General features: G+C 43.5%; 2 protein-coding genes across 2 annotated transcripts; both read right to left on the bottom strand.

The window, feature by feature from the left end:
• Nucleotides 1-1,164: 1,164 nt before the first annotated feature.
• On the bottom strand, nucleotides 1,165-2,007 carry LOC311043920 (RING finger and CHY zinc finger domain-containing protein 1-like; the record flags this gene model as incomplete). The annotated part of the gene is made up of 1 exon (XM_084055344.1): nucleotides 1,165-2,007. One exon carries the CDS (start codon nucleotides 2,005-2,007, stop codon nucleotides 1,165-1,167), a length of 843 nt encoding a protein of 280 aa, XP_083911470.1.
• Nucleotides 2,008-5,860: 3,853 nt separating this feature from the next.
• On the bottom strand, nucleotides 5,861-7,726 carry LOC311043482 (nuclear protein localization protein 4 homolog; the record flags this gene model as incomplete). The annotated part of the gene is made up of 1 exon (XM_084054738.1): nucleotides 5,861-7,726. The coding sequence occupies one exon, from the start codon at nucleotides 7,724-7,726 to the stop codon at nucleotides 5,861-5,863; it is 1,866 nt and encodes a 621-aa protein (XP_083910864.1).
• Nucleotides 7,727-19,926: the final 12,200 nt, after the last annotated feature.

Here is a 19,926-nt window from a genome sequence, read left to right as displayed (position 1 = left end):
CTCACCCTCCTCCTCGGAGCTATTCTATTCTGGGTGCCCACATTTCCCTAGTAACCACTCTTTCTAGGTGCCCAGAATGTTTTGGTGACCACCTTTCCTGTTACCCATAGTTGGCCTATATTAAAGGAAAGTTACCAAGTTGCAGTGTTATATTTGTATTTCCATTTTGCACTATTAAAACAACTTGATTGTGTCTAGCTAGCATGTGCACAGTTCTGTGTGCTCTTGACATGATATTAAGCAGTCGATTTATCAATCAATGTGGGCTTTTGAGCTTGAGAAGCAGTCTTTAGTTGTTTTTATTTATATAGGTACATATCAAATGTGTTGTGCCCCCCATTGCACCTCTCTTTAATTGATTCTGGTGCTGGGCCTGATATGTTCATGAATGACTAATTTGTAATTAGTCTGTAAAAATGTGTGTTGTTGTGTAGTGTTATATAGTGATATAGCCTCTTTATTATGTTTGTTTGCTAATTATGCTTTGGTGGCCTGTTCAGTACATTTAACCTAGCTGTTGTCCTTGTATCAGGTGAGAAATAGCCTATAAACGGTTTTCTTATTCATACTCTTGTCTTTCTTAATATTGTTGTGTTTTCAACTCAGTCCTCGATTCTGGGAAAAGGTTGTTTATGCTCAGCGTCTTGTTTGGCTTGAACAGTTTGTCTTGGTCTGAGGCTGCGCTACTTAGTTTTCCACTTAAAAAGGCGACTGTAAATATTGTGTATAATTTTGAGGGGCCCCCAGGGCCTGTGTTTTTAATCCGGCCCTGGAAACACCTACCTAAGTACACCTAAGTACTACAGTGCAGTGATGAAAAGTAGTACTGGTTAGCTCGCCAGATGTATAATTGAGATGAAGAATGAATGAATTTGTTTATTTCGAACATAAATTAAAAACAAATAAAATACAAAACTGAAGGAAACAAGCATAAAGACAGAGGGCTCTAGGATGACCGAGAGGTCTGAGCTTGCAGATCTGCTACTTTTGATGCTTTTGTGTGACGCTGTAGTACGATCAAGGGCGTTCATTTACGAAAAAAACAAAAGATTGTTAGAAGAGGTTTCTGCCCGACAACAGCAAAATGGTCCTAATGCGAATCAAAGTAGGGGTCCTTGAAAAAAAAAAGGGGTTAATAATCATTGTGTTAGTAGAAACCGAGGATCACTGAGTTTGAGGTTGCTGTTCTGGTTCCGGGTCTGTTTCTGCCTCAGTCTCCGTGTCCAGCTCGGATTCACCATCGTCCCCCTGGAGCCGCTGGGCGGCAGCCGGCTGCAGGGTCAGACCTCCATCCTGTGCCGTGTTGTAGGAGCCACAGCCGGCACATTTCATGCCCAGAACATGGAAGGGCGCCGTGCCGCGGGCCTGGCAGTCGTTGCACATAATCTCGACGGTAGCGCCCTGGTACTCGGCGGGCATGGGAGACTGGGCGATCTCTTCGTCTCTCAGCTTCCAGTTGACTTCCAGGTTCCCGGCGGTGTGCATGCACATAGGGCAGCGGTACCCGCCGGACTTGTACATGTCATCTAAGCACGTGCTGTGCAGGAGGTGGCCGCACGGAAGAACGCTGGCTCCGATCCTGGACGAGTGAATGTCCTCCAGACACACGGAGCAGTTCTGTCTCGACACGTTCTCCACGCACTTGTGGCTCCCGCGTATATTGACGCGTAAGCACAGGTTGCATTTTTCGCAGTGGAAATAATCCTCCCTCGGCCCGATCCTGCATATCCCGCAGGGCTGACAGTGGTACTGTTGCTTGTCTTTGTCAAACAGGTGGCAGATGTCGCAGTAATACTCCCCGAACTGCACTTGACACTGCCGACAGGTCTGCTGTGCCCGCTGCATTGTGTGACACTCCTCGCACTTGACCTCTGTGACCCGGAAGCGGTCCATTTGATGGTTCTCCTCCGCATCGTGGCACAGTCTACAGACGTACAGTTTGTCGCAACAGGGTGCTTTTAATAAACATTTGCGGTCATAGTGGTCACATCCGGCAGTGGACGCCATTCCTGTAAATCACCACAAGGCTTACGGCTCATAGTCCTCGGTTTTGTCTGTTTTAACAGAGCTGCCTCCAATCTGATGTCATGAATATAGGTCATCACCCTCGCCCCCGAATATGGAGTTCCACACAGCTCCATACTGGTGTGGGACAGTGGTTCTCAACACATGGGGTGCGGGGTCCTCAGGCGTCCTTGAGGAGTTACAGGTCTGTTACTTTCAGAGTGTACAAATGGAATGGACCCATGAACTAAAGGTAGTGAAACTGATTTGTTTGTTTGTTTGTTAAAATAAGGGTTAAATAACTCTATATTCTGATGGTAATCATTGCTACATTTTGTTCTGTAACAGGGGTCACTCCAGCTCTTCAGTAAACAGAAAATACATTTTCAGGTCGTTATACCAGTTTGATCAAACTAAACCTACTCGGGGACCATACAAGTCCGAATGGAATGATGCGAGTTGGGAATGGATGCCCCTCCCGGTTATGCAATGTCCGTTGTACCCGTTGTACCCACAGTCAGTGTACCCGTCTGTCTGTCTGTATCCATTGTATGCTCATAAATGGGCATAGAATCGATACAGACAGACAGACGGGTACAGACGGATACATCTCTGTATCTGTATGTCCATGTCCCTTTTGTGCCCATGTATGGAGATCCCTGCCGTCATCAGTATATGCCCATATATGGGTACATAGGATGGATGGTTCCAGACAACCGCAGACTGACTTCACGCCAGGGGCAAGACTACAAGTACACAGAGGTCATACCAGAGGTCAAAAGGTCAACAACAAGCCAACTGAAACCACAATACTCGGAATGCAACATTGTTTGCATTCCGAGTTTTGTGTTTTCAGTAGGCTTGTTGTGTAGGCCTAGTTCAGTGATGCTCAACCTTTTTAATTTCAAAGACCAACAGTTTGATATGCAAGGCCTCAGACCCCCATTTGATACGATTATTTTCTTCCCCCTCCGTGTTAATTTAACCCTGACGGTGTGCAAATGGAACCAAATGGTTCCAATCCCACGCTAAACTACTTGATAACATACACCTAGGACTGCTTGTCTGCTTGTATTAGTCACTGCGCCTACAGTAATGTACGTCTTAGTTTACAATATTCACTCTTGTGGCTTATTGCGGTTTTCTTTTCTTTACACTTTTCCATCCTAGCCCGTGTTGTAGGAGCCACAGCCTTTCATAATATGAGAGTATACAATTGTACACTCTCAGAGTTACAGACCCAACAGCGTCCATTTGGATCCCTGGTTATCAGAACATGCACGGTACATCATTAACAGACCTTTCAACTTATTGTTTATAAATGTTTCCCACACGTTTTCCGCCATGTTGCGTTTTCTTAACCTCCATCCAATATTTTTCAAAGCCCACTTCATGTTTTGGCCAATAGCTCTTGAACCATAGGTCGTACAATCAACATCTTTTTTCCACTGGATTCCTTGGATCGTGATACAACTTATAGGCCTTGTTTGAGACAGATTACATTTTCTGCGTGCGTCTGATGTGCGTTTTCTTCAAAACACACCTTTTGCCACTACTCCTACAGATTGTGTCCAAAACTCACACAAATCGACACATTATCTCTGGGGTCATGTGATCAAGATATATGGGGCCCTGGGTAGGCAACCGGCCTGGCGGGTTTTACATTTTGGGAATAAATAGCCAATTTAATTGCACATTGAGGTGCCCAGACATCTTAAATGCCCACTTCCTGTTAGCTTTCTAGGGCCTTCACTTCAGCAGACTCTACATACATGGTGTTATCTTATTCTATCAATCACTTTTTGTAATGAATCAATTTCATTAATTGATTCTTTATTTTTTTGCTCTTTTAAAAAAAAGCTACATTTTGTTTAAAAAAACAGGCCTGAGGAGATTTTTTTAATCAGAGGTATCGGTTCTAGGCTTCTCTGATAGGTCTACCAGACTCCTTGAGTGATAGGCAGGGCGTCGCGTGACGTTGGTGGCAGGCTTTGCACTGATAGGCTAGCAGTAAAAAAAAAATCAAATTATATATACCCTCTTTTGTGACGTAAACATAAAGTTTGTACAACATAGTCAATGACAGAAGAAACCCAACAAGTATATAATTATGAATTGTTTTATATAATGGTCAATGAGTCAATGGGGGTCAGGGTGAAATCTTTATATGGTAATATGTCATTACTCATGACGTGTTAATGGATGATCTGAAAATGTGTCAGGCTGGCAGTGGTGGACCGTTCTGTGTTTTACTTGAGTATTTGTCACTCAAATGTCACTTAATGGACTCAGTGGAGTCAAATGACAAATATTGTAATTCTGACTCCACTGCATTTTATAGTGAAAATATAGTATTACTAGTATTTTTTAAAACATGTACTCAAGTACAAAATACAGAGAAACATCAACGTCGGGTCTGGGGACCCTTGGGGGGTCCAAATGGAAGGAGGTACCTCAATGCAATGTTTAAAAATGTACTGGGGCGCTGGCCTACTCTGGGCCATGCATGTCCGGAAAGATTGCAAGTCTCCCCTATTTTGTCTCACTCACTGTTCCTTGGATTTGATAAAGATGCATTCCTTCTCCATCCCAACATCTCGGGTTGGCCAATCAGGGACGCCATATGTGACATACGCCAGGTTTGAGACCGTTTAGTCCGACACTTTCCAAGTTACGCCCGCCGCAGAGTGGCAGGCAGACGAAGATTTGGTGAATGTATAGAAGGATGAATGTTAATTGTGCAATGTAAGTGAAAGGCGGTGAAAGGCGGTGGGATCTGGCTTAAATCTTGGACAAATATGCAGTCTTATGTCATAGATACATCATAGATGACTGTCATCAGACGCTTGTTTTTGTGTGATTTTATGTTTCACATTTTGTGAATTCATAAATCTTCAGATCCATCGTCCCGCAGATCCACCGCACCAACCGCCAAGTTTTGCCCAAATATGGAGCCATGTGTGTGGAGCCACCCGGTTCGATCCCCGCCCGGCTCCCTCTGGGTTAGTGTTGCAGTGTCCTTGAGCAAGAGCAAGTGGTTTAATACTATAAATTACCCATTTACCATTTACGTCAATATCAATTGAATCCCACATGTAATATTCTATGGGGAAAATTGGCAAACAAATGTCATGTCTATCGTGGAGAAAATTGAAAAAGGAAAAAGGAAAAAAAAAAGAAAAAAGAGAGGCTGATGTTGATTTTGCAGCAGCATTGGTATTCCACGTTCTGAGAAAGCGGCATATTGGTTCATTCGGGCATTGTCTTTGGAGAGGCCGATTTTACTGCTGCGGCAGGAGGCGGAGCCAGCAAATAGTGGAGCGGTACAGTTGAGAAAGGTTAAACTTTGCCGTGGGACAACTAGAAGCTTTTGCAGTGTTAGATTTGGGGTTCCAGTATAGTTCAGTGTTTATCAACCTCATCATTTAAAGACCCCCAGTTTGATATGCATTAGGCCACGGACCGGAGCCAGGCTACCACGGACCCCAATTTGATGACATTTTTCATATATGGGACCCCAATCTACACTGTAAAATCCTCAGAGTTAATTTAACTTTTGAGTGTACAGATGGTCCTCACCCACAGCAGACGCTGGGAACCAGTGGTTTGTATTACTCCTCCCTGCCGGTGAGCTCTCTTGCAGGGTACAGCTTCTGGTTGGTGCCACCCCGTGCGGCAGAGCTGGAGCACTGGATCACGACTCGCTTATTTATGAAGGTGTCGCTCACAAGATAGAGAGGAAGGTCCAGATTTGATGTCATTGGTGCAGGAAAGGGGTCAGGTCTCCAATACAATTGGAGAGAGGGAGCAAAAGTCTTGGAGAAGGGTACAGAGAAGGGATGGGTGGGTGGATGCTTTAACTGCTGGGCAGTCTGCACATTTCACAATGTTGTGTGCCCGGCTGGTTCATGAAGGTGCAGTGGAGGCACGACCATCCGGCCGAGGAGAAGGCGGGGACAGTGGGTGCTCCGCCCATCGCTCCGTACTCCAGAGAGCTCGATGGCTGTCCGGCTACCGTGCTGCACAGCTGCTCGATGGCGACCCACTGCTTGGATCTCTTCCAAATCTGTGCCAAGCCCTCGCTGGAGGTCTTCACCGCATCCAGCAGCTGACCAATGCTGTCCCTCGGCACGATCTGGTTGGTGACCAAAAAGAGGAGCAGATGGAAGTCGGAGACGGCGTTCAGGAATGCGGTGGAGGAGCACTGGGCGAGGTATGTGGCTAAACTGTGGTAATCTTGTCTCTCTCCCAGGGCATTACGGTTTTCAATGGGGAAGCCCTGTGAGGAGGATGAGGATGAGGAGGAGAAGGTGTACTGTGGGTCCTTGGGGAACGTGGTGGAGATATCAATGAGAAGATACTCCACAGGAAGAGGCTGAGCAAGTAAGGTGACATCATTTCCAAACTTGTCTTTGTCCTTGTAGAAGACGTCTGGAACATACTGCTCATGACTGGACTCTTTGGCATAGCCCAGCTCTGGAGCATCTCTGCAGGGCAGTAGACACTCATCTCTCACCAGAGCCATGCACTGGTTGGACACCTGGTAGCCCTCGAAGTGAACCTGGTTGTCTGGACCACCCGTTGCCAACACTGTGACAAATTTAGATCCAAAATGGCCATCTCTTGAGAGCCTGCAGGGGTTTGGATGTTGATTCTGGAAGTATCCAGCCATGATGCACTCCTCTGCACTAAGGAAGTATGAGTCCTTGTTTCGACTGTAGCGGACAGTACCTCTTCTCATATCCTGGGAGATCACGTCAGTGAAGATCCATCCAATCTTGCACAGGCCCAGCTTGGCAGCCATCTCCTCCACAGCTGCAGCGTTGGGGTCCTCCAGCAACTCAACTGTGTTCTGCGTGGCGTTCTGTGGGGGCTCGTAGATAGCAGCCACTTCGGCTCGTATGCTCAGAGGGATGTCTTTGTGCTCGGTGTACCTACCGTACAAGTATCCAATCCTTTGGTTCCCCGTGCTCCTCCAGAAGTTCAGGAAGCGTTCGGCAATGGTGTGGTTCTCGAACATGATGTTGTCTACGTGTCTATATTTTTGTCTGTTGAGGGTGATGGCACTGGGCTGGCACTTGGTGCAAATGCCCTCTGGCCACGGAAGGTGTCCCTCACAACCCGATTTGATCTTACAGCTGATATTCTCTAGAGCTGCAAACTTCCCTTTGTCAGAGCCACCAGTCAGCTTGCGGATGTAGGCATGGAATGTCATGTGCTTGACTGGGGGCTCCAGGTGGTTTAGGTAGTCCTCATCGAAAGGCTCTAACGGTACGCAGTGCACACACTTTCCGAGAGCGCTGTGTCGACACAGCTGTGAATCTCTGTTGCGGTAGATCCTGCCGTCCTGCTTGGCCAAATACTGATCGATCTCATCTTCCTGGATCTGGGAGAAGGATGGAGCAGAGGAGGTGGATGATAGCAATGAAAAGGATTGAGTGGCTGTGTCCATGACCTCTCTGGAAACCCCCGCTGAACCCGCGGGGAAAAGAAACAGCATGTCGCCATGCTTAATCTTAAGAAGACTGAGGGTCTTGTTCTGGGATAGGATCTCGCCAGTCTTGTTCCGGTTTAGGTAAATGGAGAAACCGAACCCGTTGCAATTGGAACTGAACTCCTTTTCCACCTTCCTCAAGAAAGCAGCTGTAGTCTCCGTCTTAGTAGACTGAATTCTCTTAATTCCGTCAGGGGACTGTACCCGAACGATAATGGTGTCTGCCATATTCGTCAGGTAATTGTTTTAAACTTTATTCCTGTTACAAAACAGACCAGGTGCCAGCTGCCTTATATTGGCTGACCAGAGCTAGAGTGTTGTGAGCAATGCAAGTGACATCGCACACACAACACAACCTGTTGCCATGCATGCCCGACAACTGTGATTTGCGCAGGCCATGTATTAAGACCTCGAGTGGACACTGGAAATCCCGGTCCATTCATTTCAAGGGAGCTGTTCACCCAGCACATACCCCCGTGTTTGGGTGATGATGTCGCTGGGCCCTATCGCATGTGCAGTGGTGTCTGTGGGGCGTCTTCGCATGCGTAGTACCGTCCTTTATTTGTCTGTCACAAACTACCCTCTGTGCGCAAGCTTGTGAGTCAAGCCCATTGGTCGAAACCGGTTGCTCGTTCATATAGTGGGCTCCAGCTGTGGTTAAGTTACAGTACCAGAATCAGCCACCAGGGGTTTGCTGCTTCATTTAATTCTCCTGCCTAATCTCTCAGTGGGGCAATTATTGTGATGTCGACTATAGCAGTGCTTATCAAACATTTGTACTTCAAGGACCCCCAGTTTGATAGGATTTTGACCTCTGGGACCCCAATGTAAACTTGTCAGTGTTAATGTAACTCCTCAAGGTCCCAGAACCCCACCTCAAAGTGGGTTTCGGGGACCCTACTTTGAGAACCACTGGGCCACAGTGACCCTTTCACTGGGTAAATTAATCTAAGTCAGCTAGCTAACTTGACATTGTCACGTTGGATTGTACAATTTGTGTTTTCTGGTCACCTCACATACAGGGGTGCAATGCTCACTGGACGGCCTTGCACGCCGTGCCGGAACCTATTTGACCAGGAGCACGCGCAGGCACACGCATAGATTTAAAACTACTTTAAATTCGCACCTCAACAAAGTTTTCAAAGGCTCCCGACTACACCTAGCGAATTAACATAGGAATAAGCCTAGATGCATATCAATTGTCCATTGTGTGACTTGCAGTGTAGGTGTTAAGCGACGTGCGCGTCACGTCATTGAAATAGAGTGCAAGAACATACCAAATGAGCATTGCATGCCTGATCGCAAAACCGGTAACAAAATAGATGGCCAGGATTGTTAGTTAGGCTACATAATGTGCAGATTTTTTTATAACTGTGGGTTGTAATGCATAAGTGGGTCAGGAAGTCAGGTGGGTTGCTAGATGGCCATAATAAACACTTGAATGTAGAGAAAACTCAAGAAGAACCTCTACAGGGAGCACATAATGTGTCTCTGTTAGGCCGCATGGAACTGTCTGACATCCACAGCATGACAATCTATGATGTAGCCTACGGTTCCATATTTTGGCAACGTTTCATCTGACCACCATTTACTTCCATTGCATAATTCAGTGTTTCAAAAAATATGAAACTTAAAAAATATGAAATGCATGGTGTTACTTGAAGAGTTAATCACATTGATGACTTAACATATCATGTACAGAACGTGACAGATGAGAACATTTTATACTATATAATATGAAACTTTGTCTTCTCCAGATAAAGACAAATTGCCTATGGAGTCTTTACTCACGACTGGCCTCGTGATGGTTAAGGGCTGGCCTCGTTCACAGAAGTGCAATCCACACCAGTACGTTTGAGGTGCCAGCCAACGGTAAAGATTTTAAAAACATTAAAAAGTGTTTTGGGCATCTTTTTGACTCCCAGAACTAAGTGAACTATGCTGTGCCATGAAAGGTATTTCACAGGTTCTGGATTTGTGTCCACACACAAGGCTCGGTTTCAGCTAAGATTCTCAGAACCTCATTTGGGCCCTGCTCAGGTAGTAGTACTAACCGTGAGTTCTGGGAACCAACAACTTATAATTTAAAATGTTTCAAAAGTAGTGAAAATATTCGGTCTACAAGCTCACAACGCATCACATCACGTCATCATTGTGAGCTGGTAGATTGGCTATTTATCACTTTCTTATGAGGTTCTTTTTCATGATGTAGCCTACCATTAAACCTCCAGGTACTTCTGTTCTGGTTATAATCGAAAGTTAAAAAAGTAGTTTGAGGTTATGGAAGGTTCTGGCTTTAACCCAAATGCAGAGAATCCTGGATCAGACACATCACACACACAGACACGCACATGCGCATGTGCACGCATACGCACGCACGCGCGCGCACACACACACACACACACATTGTGACTGGCACAAATGTGACGCAAAGCTTGGCCAATCCGTGGAGCCGAGTTTTCCAATCAGGGACAGACTTAACACTTGACGAGATGGTTAAGGACAAGGAAACTATCAAAACAATAGGCGACACCAACGTTTCGGAAGAGGTAAAACAAAACAAAAACAAATAAAGGAAAAAAATATAAAATAACATAATATAGTAAAATAACATAGTGGCATGGCACTCATAAACTGTAATTATTATGTATCTTATTTTGAGGTTGCTATTGGTGCTGTTGTATACATAATACAAGACATCTGTATACATGTTTATGCCCTATTGCACAACCAAAAATGACAATGTCAGGCAAGATATTTCCCGGTTTTCTTTTCCACTATGCCCCAACTTCAGACACAACCCCTCTATGATAAATGGAATATGACAAGGATCTACCTCACAGAATGGTGCAGGAGAGACCAGCCCAGTAGATTTTAATACTACGGCTGTGTCTGTCTGTCCCCCCTTACTGAATAGACATGAATTCCCACTCCCAATTACCTTTATTTTTTACATGCATGATAAAGGAGAGTTCGGTCAAACTTCCAATCAATTGCCAGCTTAATTTGTCTCCTTTTCCTTCTGCCTGCTTAAGCAAAGTAACTCACCCCTATTCTTTGTATGCAGGTATGTGGGTATGTATGCACCTTTAATAGCCCAGTGGATTGGGGAAGACTAACTTCCCCAGGCAATGCTACGGAATGATACCCCGAGATAACTGTTGCTAACCATACGGACAACCCTCAAAAAGAATAAACACAGAGAAAACTAAAATCTATGCATCCCCCTGATGTGGAAGCGTTGCTTCTACCAACTGTGGCAATTACTTCAGCTCCAGCCATCTAGTAGAGTGACTTTATAGATAGCTGTAATCATCCCCCTGATTGAACATTGAGTGTGGATAGCACTTACCAACCATCCTTGGGGTGCCTCCCTGTCACAATGTAACCAGCCAAAGCATCTCCAAACTGTTGCAACCAAACCGGATTGTCAACCAATAACTAACCTAAAATGATCAACAACTAAAAATACTGTCATTCTTTGCACACCCTGCCTCACGATTGGGTATTTCTCTTTACCAAATCTGTTCAATCTCACATTATACCCTTGCAGTAGGCCCCATTGTTATGCCCGCTCGTTGGAGTCACAGCAAACAAGAGGCGTCCTCAAGGTGCAAGTTCGTCCAGACCAGGAGTAGGTAACCTTAGGCACGGGGGCCAACATTGGCACAGGGGAGGGTGATCACTGGCACACTAGCATAAGTGTGAGAGAAAGGATTGTTTTGTATTTGATATTCCCCCAAAAACTAGTCAGTTAAAATAAGTCCCCTCACATCTATATTCAAATTACATCCTGCACATAATTCTACATTCATTCAAACTCTTATTGCTCTAATGGCCATTACATCCTGAAAAAAAAAGTATTGTATTCATGTATAGTGTATGGACAATCACAATCTGTTGGAAATATTACATTTTGATTTGTTCCAGGTCTTAATCAGCTGCAGGTGAACAGGCTTGATAGACAAACCGGTGTAGACAGGCCCAGTGCCGTCACAACTGGGGTGAATTTGCTTTGCAAGTTTGCAGTTCTGGTCTGGTCCGTGCATGTAGTATGCTGAAATTAATGGCATTGAGACAGGAATTGACATGGATTCATTAATCCAATCCTGAATTTAGTGTGGAGACGCTGGTGCTTCTTCATATTATCTAACTGATTGAAACTCGTGTCACACTGGGTGCAGTGGTATGGCTTTTCTCCGGTGTGTATGCGCTGATGTCTCCTTAGACTACCCAACTCGTTGAAGCTCGTGTCGCACTGTTTGCAGTGGAAAGGTCTTTCCCCACTGTGGATACGCTGGTGTGTCCTCAGAGTGCCCAACTGGCTGAAACTCTTGTTACACTGGTTGCAATGGTAAGGTTTCTCTCCAGTATGGATACGTTGGTGTACCTTCATACTACCAAGCTCATTGAAACTCTTGTCACACAGTTCGCACTGGAAAGGTTTCTCTCCAGTGTGGAGACGCTGATGTGTCTTCAAGTGACCTAACTGACTGAAACCCTTGTCACAATGATCACAGCGGTACGGTCTTTCTCCGGTGTGGACGCGCTGATGTGACTTCAGGTGACTTGCCTGACTGAAACTCTTGTCACACAGATTGCAGCGGAAAGGTTTTTCTCCAGTGTGGACACGCCGGTGTGCCTTCAGATTACCCGACTCTTTGAAACTCTTGTCACACCGTTCGCATTGGAAAGGTTCTCCGGCGTGGAGACACTGGTGTGACTTCAGGTGATCCAAGCATCGGAAGCTATTGTCACATCGTTTGCAAATATGGGTTTTCCTTCCTGCGTAAGTCGGCTGATGTGTCTTTACTTCTCCCGGCTGAGTTTCTCCTTGTTTCTGTGTGGTTACAGGGCAGATGATTTGCTGACAGGCTGCTGAGGGGATCTGTCCATTCATCTTTTGACAGTAGAGGTCACTGTGGCTGCTCTGTTGATGGAAGAAGACCTGAGACATGAAGGCTTATGACCACTAAGAACAGAGGCCAGTAGCTGTAAGAGTTGATCTTATATATCTTATATAATGATCTCTCTTTCCTCTCTGCCTCTATCTCTATCTGTTCTGTCCTCCCTATTGCTGTTCACACTCTGACCGCTATGCTTTTCTATCTCTCTGGATATGCGTGTCACTCACTTGGTCAGATAGAAATATAAGCCTGAAAGCATCTTTACGTCTTATGTAGGCTATGCATAGCTCTGGTTTGTTGTTACACTCAAGACAAACCATTGCCATGCATGCATGCATAACAACCACGATTTGTGCAGGTGCCACTGCAGTGCACCTGATGGTCGTGGCTGGGGTCCTTGAGGGGATTCCAGCGTCGCATCACGCATGTACTAGAGGTTTCTTTGAGTTCATCCCTCAATTTTCATTATGGGGTTCAATTTTCATTAGGGTTGCAACTGGACCGGAGGTCCGGGGCGAGACTAGTCGATCCTCCTTTTGTCTGTGCTGTCCAACCAATCACGTTGCATATAATCCTGTGTCTGTTCTTGGTTAAGGTTTTTAACCAATCATGTCGCTTATATTAGTTCACCTGAGGCGCATCTCAAAGGAAAATCCTTGACAAAATGCACTGAGTGCTTATCGGATGCTTGCGGTTATCCTTCTCCAAGAACCTGTCTGCAGAATCACAACCTGACAGGTTCTTGGTGAAGGAAAAAAGCACTGCTTTTATGTTCATCAATGTTTTAATGCAGCCAAGGAATGACATCAGAATGTGCATCATGCCGGGATGGATGATGGTAAATTGACCGTTTTCTGATTGTACTTCACAATTCACATTCACCCATTGGTGCACACATTCACACACCGATGGCAGAACCAACCCATGCAAGGCACCATCCTACTCATTGGAAGCAGTTAGGGCTTCAGTGTGTTGCTCAAGGATAGGAGGAGCTGGGGATCTAACCTGGAACTTTCGGATTCCAAGATGTCCACTCTACCTCTTGAGCTGCTGCCGCCCTACATGATGACATACTTCCATTGCACAGTCCACTGGATTAGACTTGTCATGAAGTAGAGATGCAGGTGCAGTGTGGTGTACATACTGTACTTTCATGGCAAAGCCCAAAGGTTGCATGATTTAAGTTATGGCAAGAGATTAATTTATGGACATCAACACATACAAAAACAATAACCTTTATATGTTGATGTTGACTAAACTGTAGCCATTTCCTGATTTTTACCAATTTTTTAGATAATTCATGCAAATTATGCTATTGAGGAAAGGTTTCATGACTTCACAATATTAGATGAACTTCTGGACATCACAAACATGGTCTTGGACTCTTAAATCATCTTTCTATGATTATTATGCTAATTGCTCAAATTGCACAGCATGCAACTTTTAGCAACCAAGCTTAATCTCATCTGCTAAGCCTATAGATGACATTTGAATCATACAAGTTTAGAGAAAACAACATTTCTGGGTTTAACATGGAGGTTTCCAGTATACTATATAGATAGAAGATGTGGACTGGCGGGATAAAGAGAGGGCCAAATCCTTGCTAAACACCTGACCATAGACTGTTCCTGACACAGGTCATGATAGTGAACAGGGATGGAAATCACATCAACTAGTTCAAGATTTGATGGAGCAACAGTGACCTCAGCAGGGCGCAGAGCAGATTGCAGGCAGGAGGAGGGACAGGATTGACTCCAACTGACAATCTCTCCATTATGGTAGATACCATAGGCCCCTGTGTGCACACCCAAATGTCCAGTGGGTACATGCATGGGTCAACATAAATAAGCTACTTAATACTTCCTCGTGCGACTGTCTGTATTGCACAAAAGTAACTGATTTTCATCTGAAAATGTTGACGTGTCACATCAAATTTAAAATAAACAAAATATAAATTAAAATGTATTCATGATCATGCACATGACAAATTGGCCACATCTCAAGTCATCATTCACCTGCGTGTATGTGTGTGTGTGTGTGTGTGTGTGTGTGTGTGTGTGTGTGTGTGTGTGTGTGTGCGTGCGTGCGTGCGTGCGTGCGTGCCTGCCTGCGTGCCTGCGTGCGTGCATACAGAGGGAAGGTATCTCACAGTGATGTAGTATGTGATGCTGTGTGACCTGCAGGGTGTTCTCAACATCCTCTGAGGTTCTGCTCGTCTCGGCATCAGTCCAAATATCCCCATTTGTTTTCATTTTCAGTGTGAACAGAGTGTCCAGAGTCATAACAATTTGTCCCGTTGCAGTGTTACTCCATTAGATCCTTTTTAGTAGGAGGGTCGACAGTGACCCTATACTGCAGAGTCACTGTGTGACTGTGTTTGAACAGCTTTAGCATCTGGGATAAACTGATGCTATATTCCACCATCTCCTTACTTAAGCAATGAACCACTCACAACCTATATCTTTTGTTGATCATGCAGTCCCCAAGAGGTCTGTACTTGGTTAAACCAAATTAATTAAATAATACAATTAAAGGGTACTTTCTACCTATTTAAACTGGAAAACGGGTAAAAAATGTCCCTAACACAATAGAAGGGTAAAGACCTCAGGCCGATTCTACAAATGCCTTCTAAATCAGTAGTTGTCAAACTTTTTCGTAATTCAAAATTATTCAACATTTTTCAAACAATTTCAAGAGTTTTCAAAAATGTTCAAAAATAGCAGATACAAGCTCGCAGCGCTGGACAAAGTGACGCGCTGTGAGCTTGTAGATCTGCTATCTTTGAATAGCCAACGCTAAAATCTAAAAAGCTTTCCCGGTTGTTTTAATGGGTTGAAAGTAGACAGTAGCAGGAGCCCAAATGTCAGGGGTGTAAAGAATTGGGCTAACTGAGACCCTGGTCTTTGGTCAGCCCCATGGTCTCTGTCCAGCTGGGCATGCCTGGAAAACCTCCCTGGGGGAAGGCAACCAGGAGGAATCCTTACTAATTTAGATGCCCAAACCACCTCAACTACTCCTTTCCACGTAAAGGAGCAGCAATGCAGCATATATATACGCCGAGTCTCTCACGGACTGAGCTTCTCACTTGATAACTAAGGGAGATGGATGCCAGCCACTCTCCTGAAATAAAAAGCCCATTTTGGTCCCTTGTATCCATCATCTTGTCCTTTCGGTCATGACCCACACTTCATGACCATAGGTGAGACTAGGAACAAAGATTGACTGGTATATTGAGAGCTTTGCCTTCTAGCTCAGCTCTCTTTTCATCACAACAGTGCGGTACCGCTCCTGCTGCTACGATTCTCCTGCTGATGATCTCCCACTCTGTCCTCCCCTCACTCGTGAACATGACCATGAGATACTTGAACTCCTTCACTTGGGGTAAGGTCTCATTCCCTGCCTGGCGTGGACAAACCACCCAGTGTTTCCAACCATCCCTTGAAATACTGGGACACATTTTTGTTTCTTATTTTGTGGAATCAATGACACACATCTTACAACAGCTGCTCATATACATACTGTGTACTATAATACAGGTTGTTAATAAATACAATATACAAAAACATATATATATATATTTACATATATACATTGACATTTGATCTTTTTTCTGGTTGTCCCTTATTTTTCTTGGACATAAGGGATGCCCGGCTGGATGTCCCTTATTTGAATTTCAGGCAGTCGGCGACCATAAATCCCCCGGTTTCCTGCTGGCGGAGATGATTACAGTTATTTGTTGGTTACAGGGAACTGTAAATAGTTCTCGGTAACCTTAATGTTTGCCTACAGGCCTGTTTGGTCACACAGTAGCCCTGTTGTGGGCCTTGAGTACACAAAGGGGAGGGATCTGATAGAGCTCACATGGGAAAAGCATTTTAAAGCCACACCTGTGTACCTTGTCAGTCATACACCAGCTAGATCCTGTACCTAGTCAGTCACACACCAGCAAGATTCTCAAGTGACACATCGTGGAGAGGAAACCATGGTAAGAGCAGTGGTGGAACTCAGTTTTTATTATTCTTTTGTAAAAGTAACAATACCACAATATAGAAATACTCTGCAAGAAAGGGTCCTGCAATAAACATTTTATTTGAGTAAAAGTACAAAGGTATATTGGCATCAAAACATACTTACAATACCAAAAGTAAAATAACTCATTATGCAGAATGTCCCATTTCACACGTTTCTTTTTTTCTCAAAGGTTTTCAAAAGCGCAATCTACAATCTCGTCATGATATGATGTGTTGTGTGAGCTTGTAGATTGGCTATTTTCGAATAAGCAAAGTATAATACAGGGCTTAATTGGTTGATTTACTGTATGTTTTGTAATTAGTGTTAAATAGCTCTGTATCCCATAGTAATTATTGCTTTTAGACTAGAGTGACCCCTGACCCCTGTTGTTCTGTAACAGGGGTCTTTCCAACTCTCCAGCTCTTTAGTAAACAGAAAATACATTTTCAGGTCAGGATACCAGTTCCATCCAATCAGGGGATATAACTCATTCAGGATACAGGACAGAGAAGTGACTTTGTGCACCAACAAATACATGAGCAGACAAAAATTGGAACTGCATGGAACACAAGTAGTCTAGATGGAAGGTGGGGGCCCCAAAAATCCACCCTATGCGAGTGGACCCCACCAGGTAAACTGGCTGAAATAATGTCCCATGGGGTTCATTTTAACCCTTTACTACACATATCCTGAAACCAAACCAGAAAATGGAGAAAATAGAAAAGAGCAAAACATTTGAAGGAAACAACCTACAGAGACAAATATGTTTTCCCCCATACAAGTTGGACCCAAGGAATTCAACAAAGTGGTTATTATTCTGATATAAGTATACATCTGAACTATTACAGGATAAAAAAAGCAAAGATGAAGCGGAAAATGTTCTGATAGTTCTGTTTTGACTTAATACTTAAGGTGGATTTTTCTTACCAACTGCATTTTCTCAATCCTTGAAGTGTGTATTTTAAGATTTTACCAGGTACCGGGCTGAGATAATGTCCCATGGGGTTTTAACCCTATCTTACACATATCCTACCCAAACCCAAAAATGGAAAGAAATTGCAAATAGCTAATCTTAGGAAGTATATAACATATAACAGAGACAAATGAACAAATTTTTCCATACAATGCAGACTCAAGGACTTCAGTAAAAGTGGTATTATTAAGATTCAAGCATATCTTGAGTCTATTTAAAAATAGCAAAAAACAGAGCCAAAACTGTTCAGATTACATCTATATTTGTGTTTTACTAAATACTTGATTGTTTTCTTGTCTACTAGTAGTGTGTGTGTGTGTGTGTGTGTGTGTGTGTGTGTGTGTGTGTGTGTGTGTGTGTGTGTGTGTGTGTGTGTGTGTGTGTGTGTGTGTGTGTGTGTGTGTGTGTGTGTGTGTGTGTGTGTGTGTGGAGCAGGCTTAAAACTTTCCTTCCATTTGGGGAACAACAGCACCATCATCATCCATAGTCTCTGTGCTTTTTTTGCAAACTGCTAATAAAGTATTCAATCAATCAATCAATATGTTAAAGCCAGTGCAGTGCCACGTTTGATTACCTCATTAACAAATGACATGACCTGCCTGGTGAAACAGGTTTACAATCACTCTTAATCCAGAGCGATTTACAGTAATCAAGGTAAACATGAGGTATCAAATGCATAGAAATAGTATAGGATGATAGGTAAACCAAGAGCCTATAATCAGTCAGTGTAATATAAAACAAGTTAACTATTAGCCAAATTCGGCTAGCGCTCAGACGAATCCACTGAGAGAGGCGTGTCTAGTCCCATAGCTTGGGAGGACGAGGCCGCCCGTTCAGAGTATGGGAAAGTATCCCATTGGCTTAAACGACAGCCAATCACGCAAAAAAAAGTGTCGAATACAGAATACATGTCGGAAATCTGTTGAGTGGGACTCGTGCTGTCTGTAGAGCCGCTATGCTTTCAGCATGCGGCTAACAATCTGTACTTTGAAACTTTACATACTATAGGATGCCAAGTCTACAACCTGGCATCTGTCTACATAACATGTTATCTAAATTACATTTTAGCCTCTGCATAAGCCTGCAAGGTTGCCAAGGCTAGGTCAAGTTGTTCAACAACTCTTATGAATGTGTAGTGATGAATGTGTATGAATGTGTACATTTTATTTGTATGGCACTTCTCACAGAGAGACATTCCACAAATGCTTGTTTAAACAGTGGTGTTTTTAAGTGGTTCTTAAAAATGTCCTGTGGAAGGGCATTCCATATCTTTTTGGGACCAGTTAGGGGTTAAGTATCTTGCTCAGGGACACTTCGAACCTCAGGTTTCCCAAGCGGGCTCATTAACCATTCAGAGTCGAAATGTCCCTGAGCAAGACACTTAACACCTAACTGCTCCCCCCTCCGTGTACATATTTGTTTTATGTTTGTGTTTTTGTTGTTTTTAATCATTTGAATGCTTCATACTGTGTCTTTATTTCTGTATGTAAAGCACTTTGTAAGTTCTCTCTGTGAGAAGTGCCATACAAATAACATTTACATGTATTACTTCACCACACTACACGTTCGTAAGAGTTGTTGAACATGTTTCACCAGGCAGGTCATGTCATTTGTTTATGAGGTAATCCAACCTGACACACTGGCTTTGACGACATTAAAGACCATGGATGATGATGTTGCTGTTGTTCCCCAAATGGAAGGAAAGTTTTAAGCCTAAATACAAACTAAGGATTATGAGAAAATAGTAGGCAAGAAAACAATCAACAAGAAATATTTTGTAAACAGAGAAATATAGATGTCATTTGAATAATTTTTTATCTCTGTTTTTTTCTATTTTTGCCCTGAAATAGAGTCAAGATATGCTTGAATCTTAATAATACCAATTTTACTGAAGTCCTTGAGTCCACATTGTATGGAGAATGTATGATATATACTTCCAAAGATTTGCTGGTACCTGGCAGATTCTTAAAATACACATTTCAAGGATTAAGAAAATGCAGTTGGTGAGAAAAAGCATTTAGTAAAAGCAGAAATATATATGTGATATGAACATTTTCGTCTCCGTAATAGTGTAATTTGTCCTGTAATAGAGTCAAGATGTGCTTGAATTTTAATAATGACCACTCTAATGAATTCCTTGGGTCCAAATTGTATGGAATTTTCTTTTTGTCTTTGTAGGTTTGTTTCCTTCAAAAGTTATGCTCTTTGCATTTTCATTCCATTTTCGGGTTTGGATTCAGGATGTAATAAAGGGTTAAAAATAAACCCATGGGACATTATTTCAGCCCGTTACCTGGCAGAATCTTAGAATACACACCTCAAGGATTAAGAAAAAACAGGTGGCACTTTCCATCTAGACTAAAGCTGTTACATGGTCTTCGTGTAATTCTCTTTCCTGATTGGATAAAATGTGTAACTCCACCTGAAAATGTATTTTATTGAGCATTAATTGAGCAGAAAATGGAGCTTTAGATTTTTGACAATAAACTTTGTTATAACAAATAAATATCACTTACACCATTGGTTCTCAAAGTGGG

This window comes from Gymnoscopelus microlampas (assembly GCF_963454915.1).
Source record: "Gymnoscopelus microlampas genome assembly, chromosome: 4".
Classification (NCBI taxonomy): Eukaryota; Metazoa; Chordata; class Actinopteri; order Myctophiformes; family Myctophidae; genus Gymnoscopelus; species Gymnoscopelus microlampas.
Note: the sequence above shows the minus strand (reverse complement) of the source record. Positions and strands in the feature narration are given on the sequence as shown.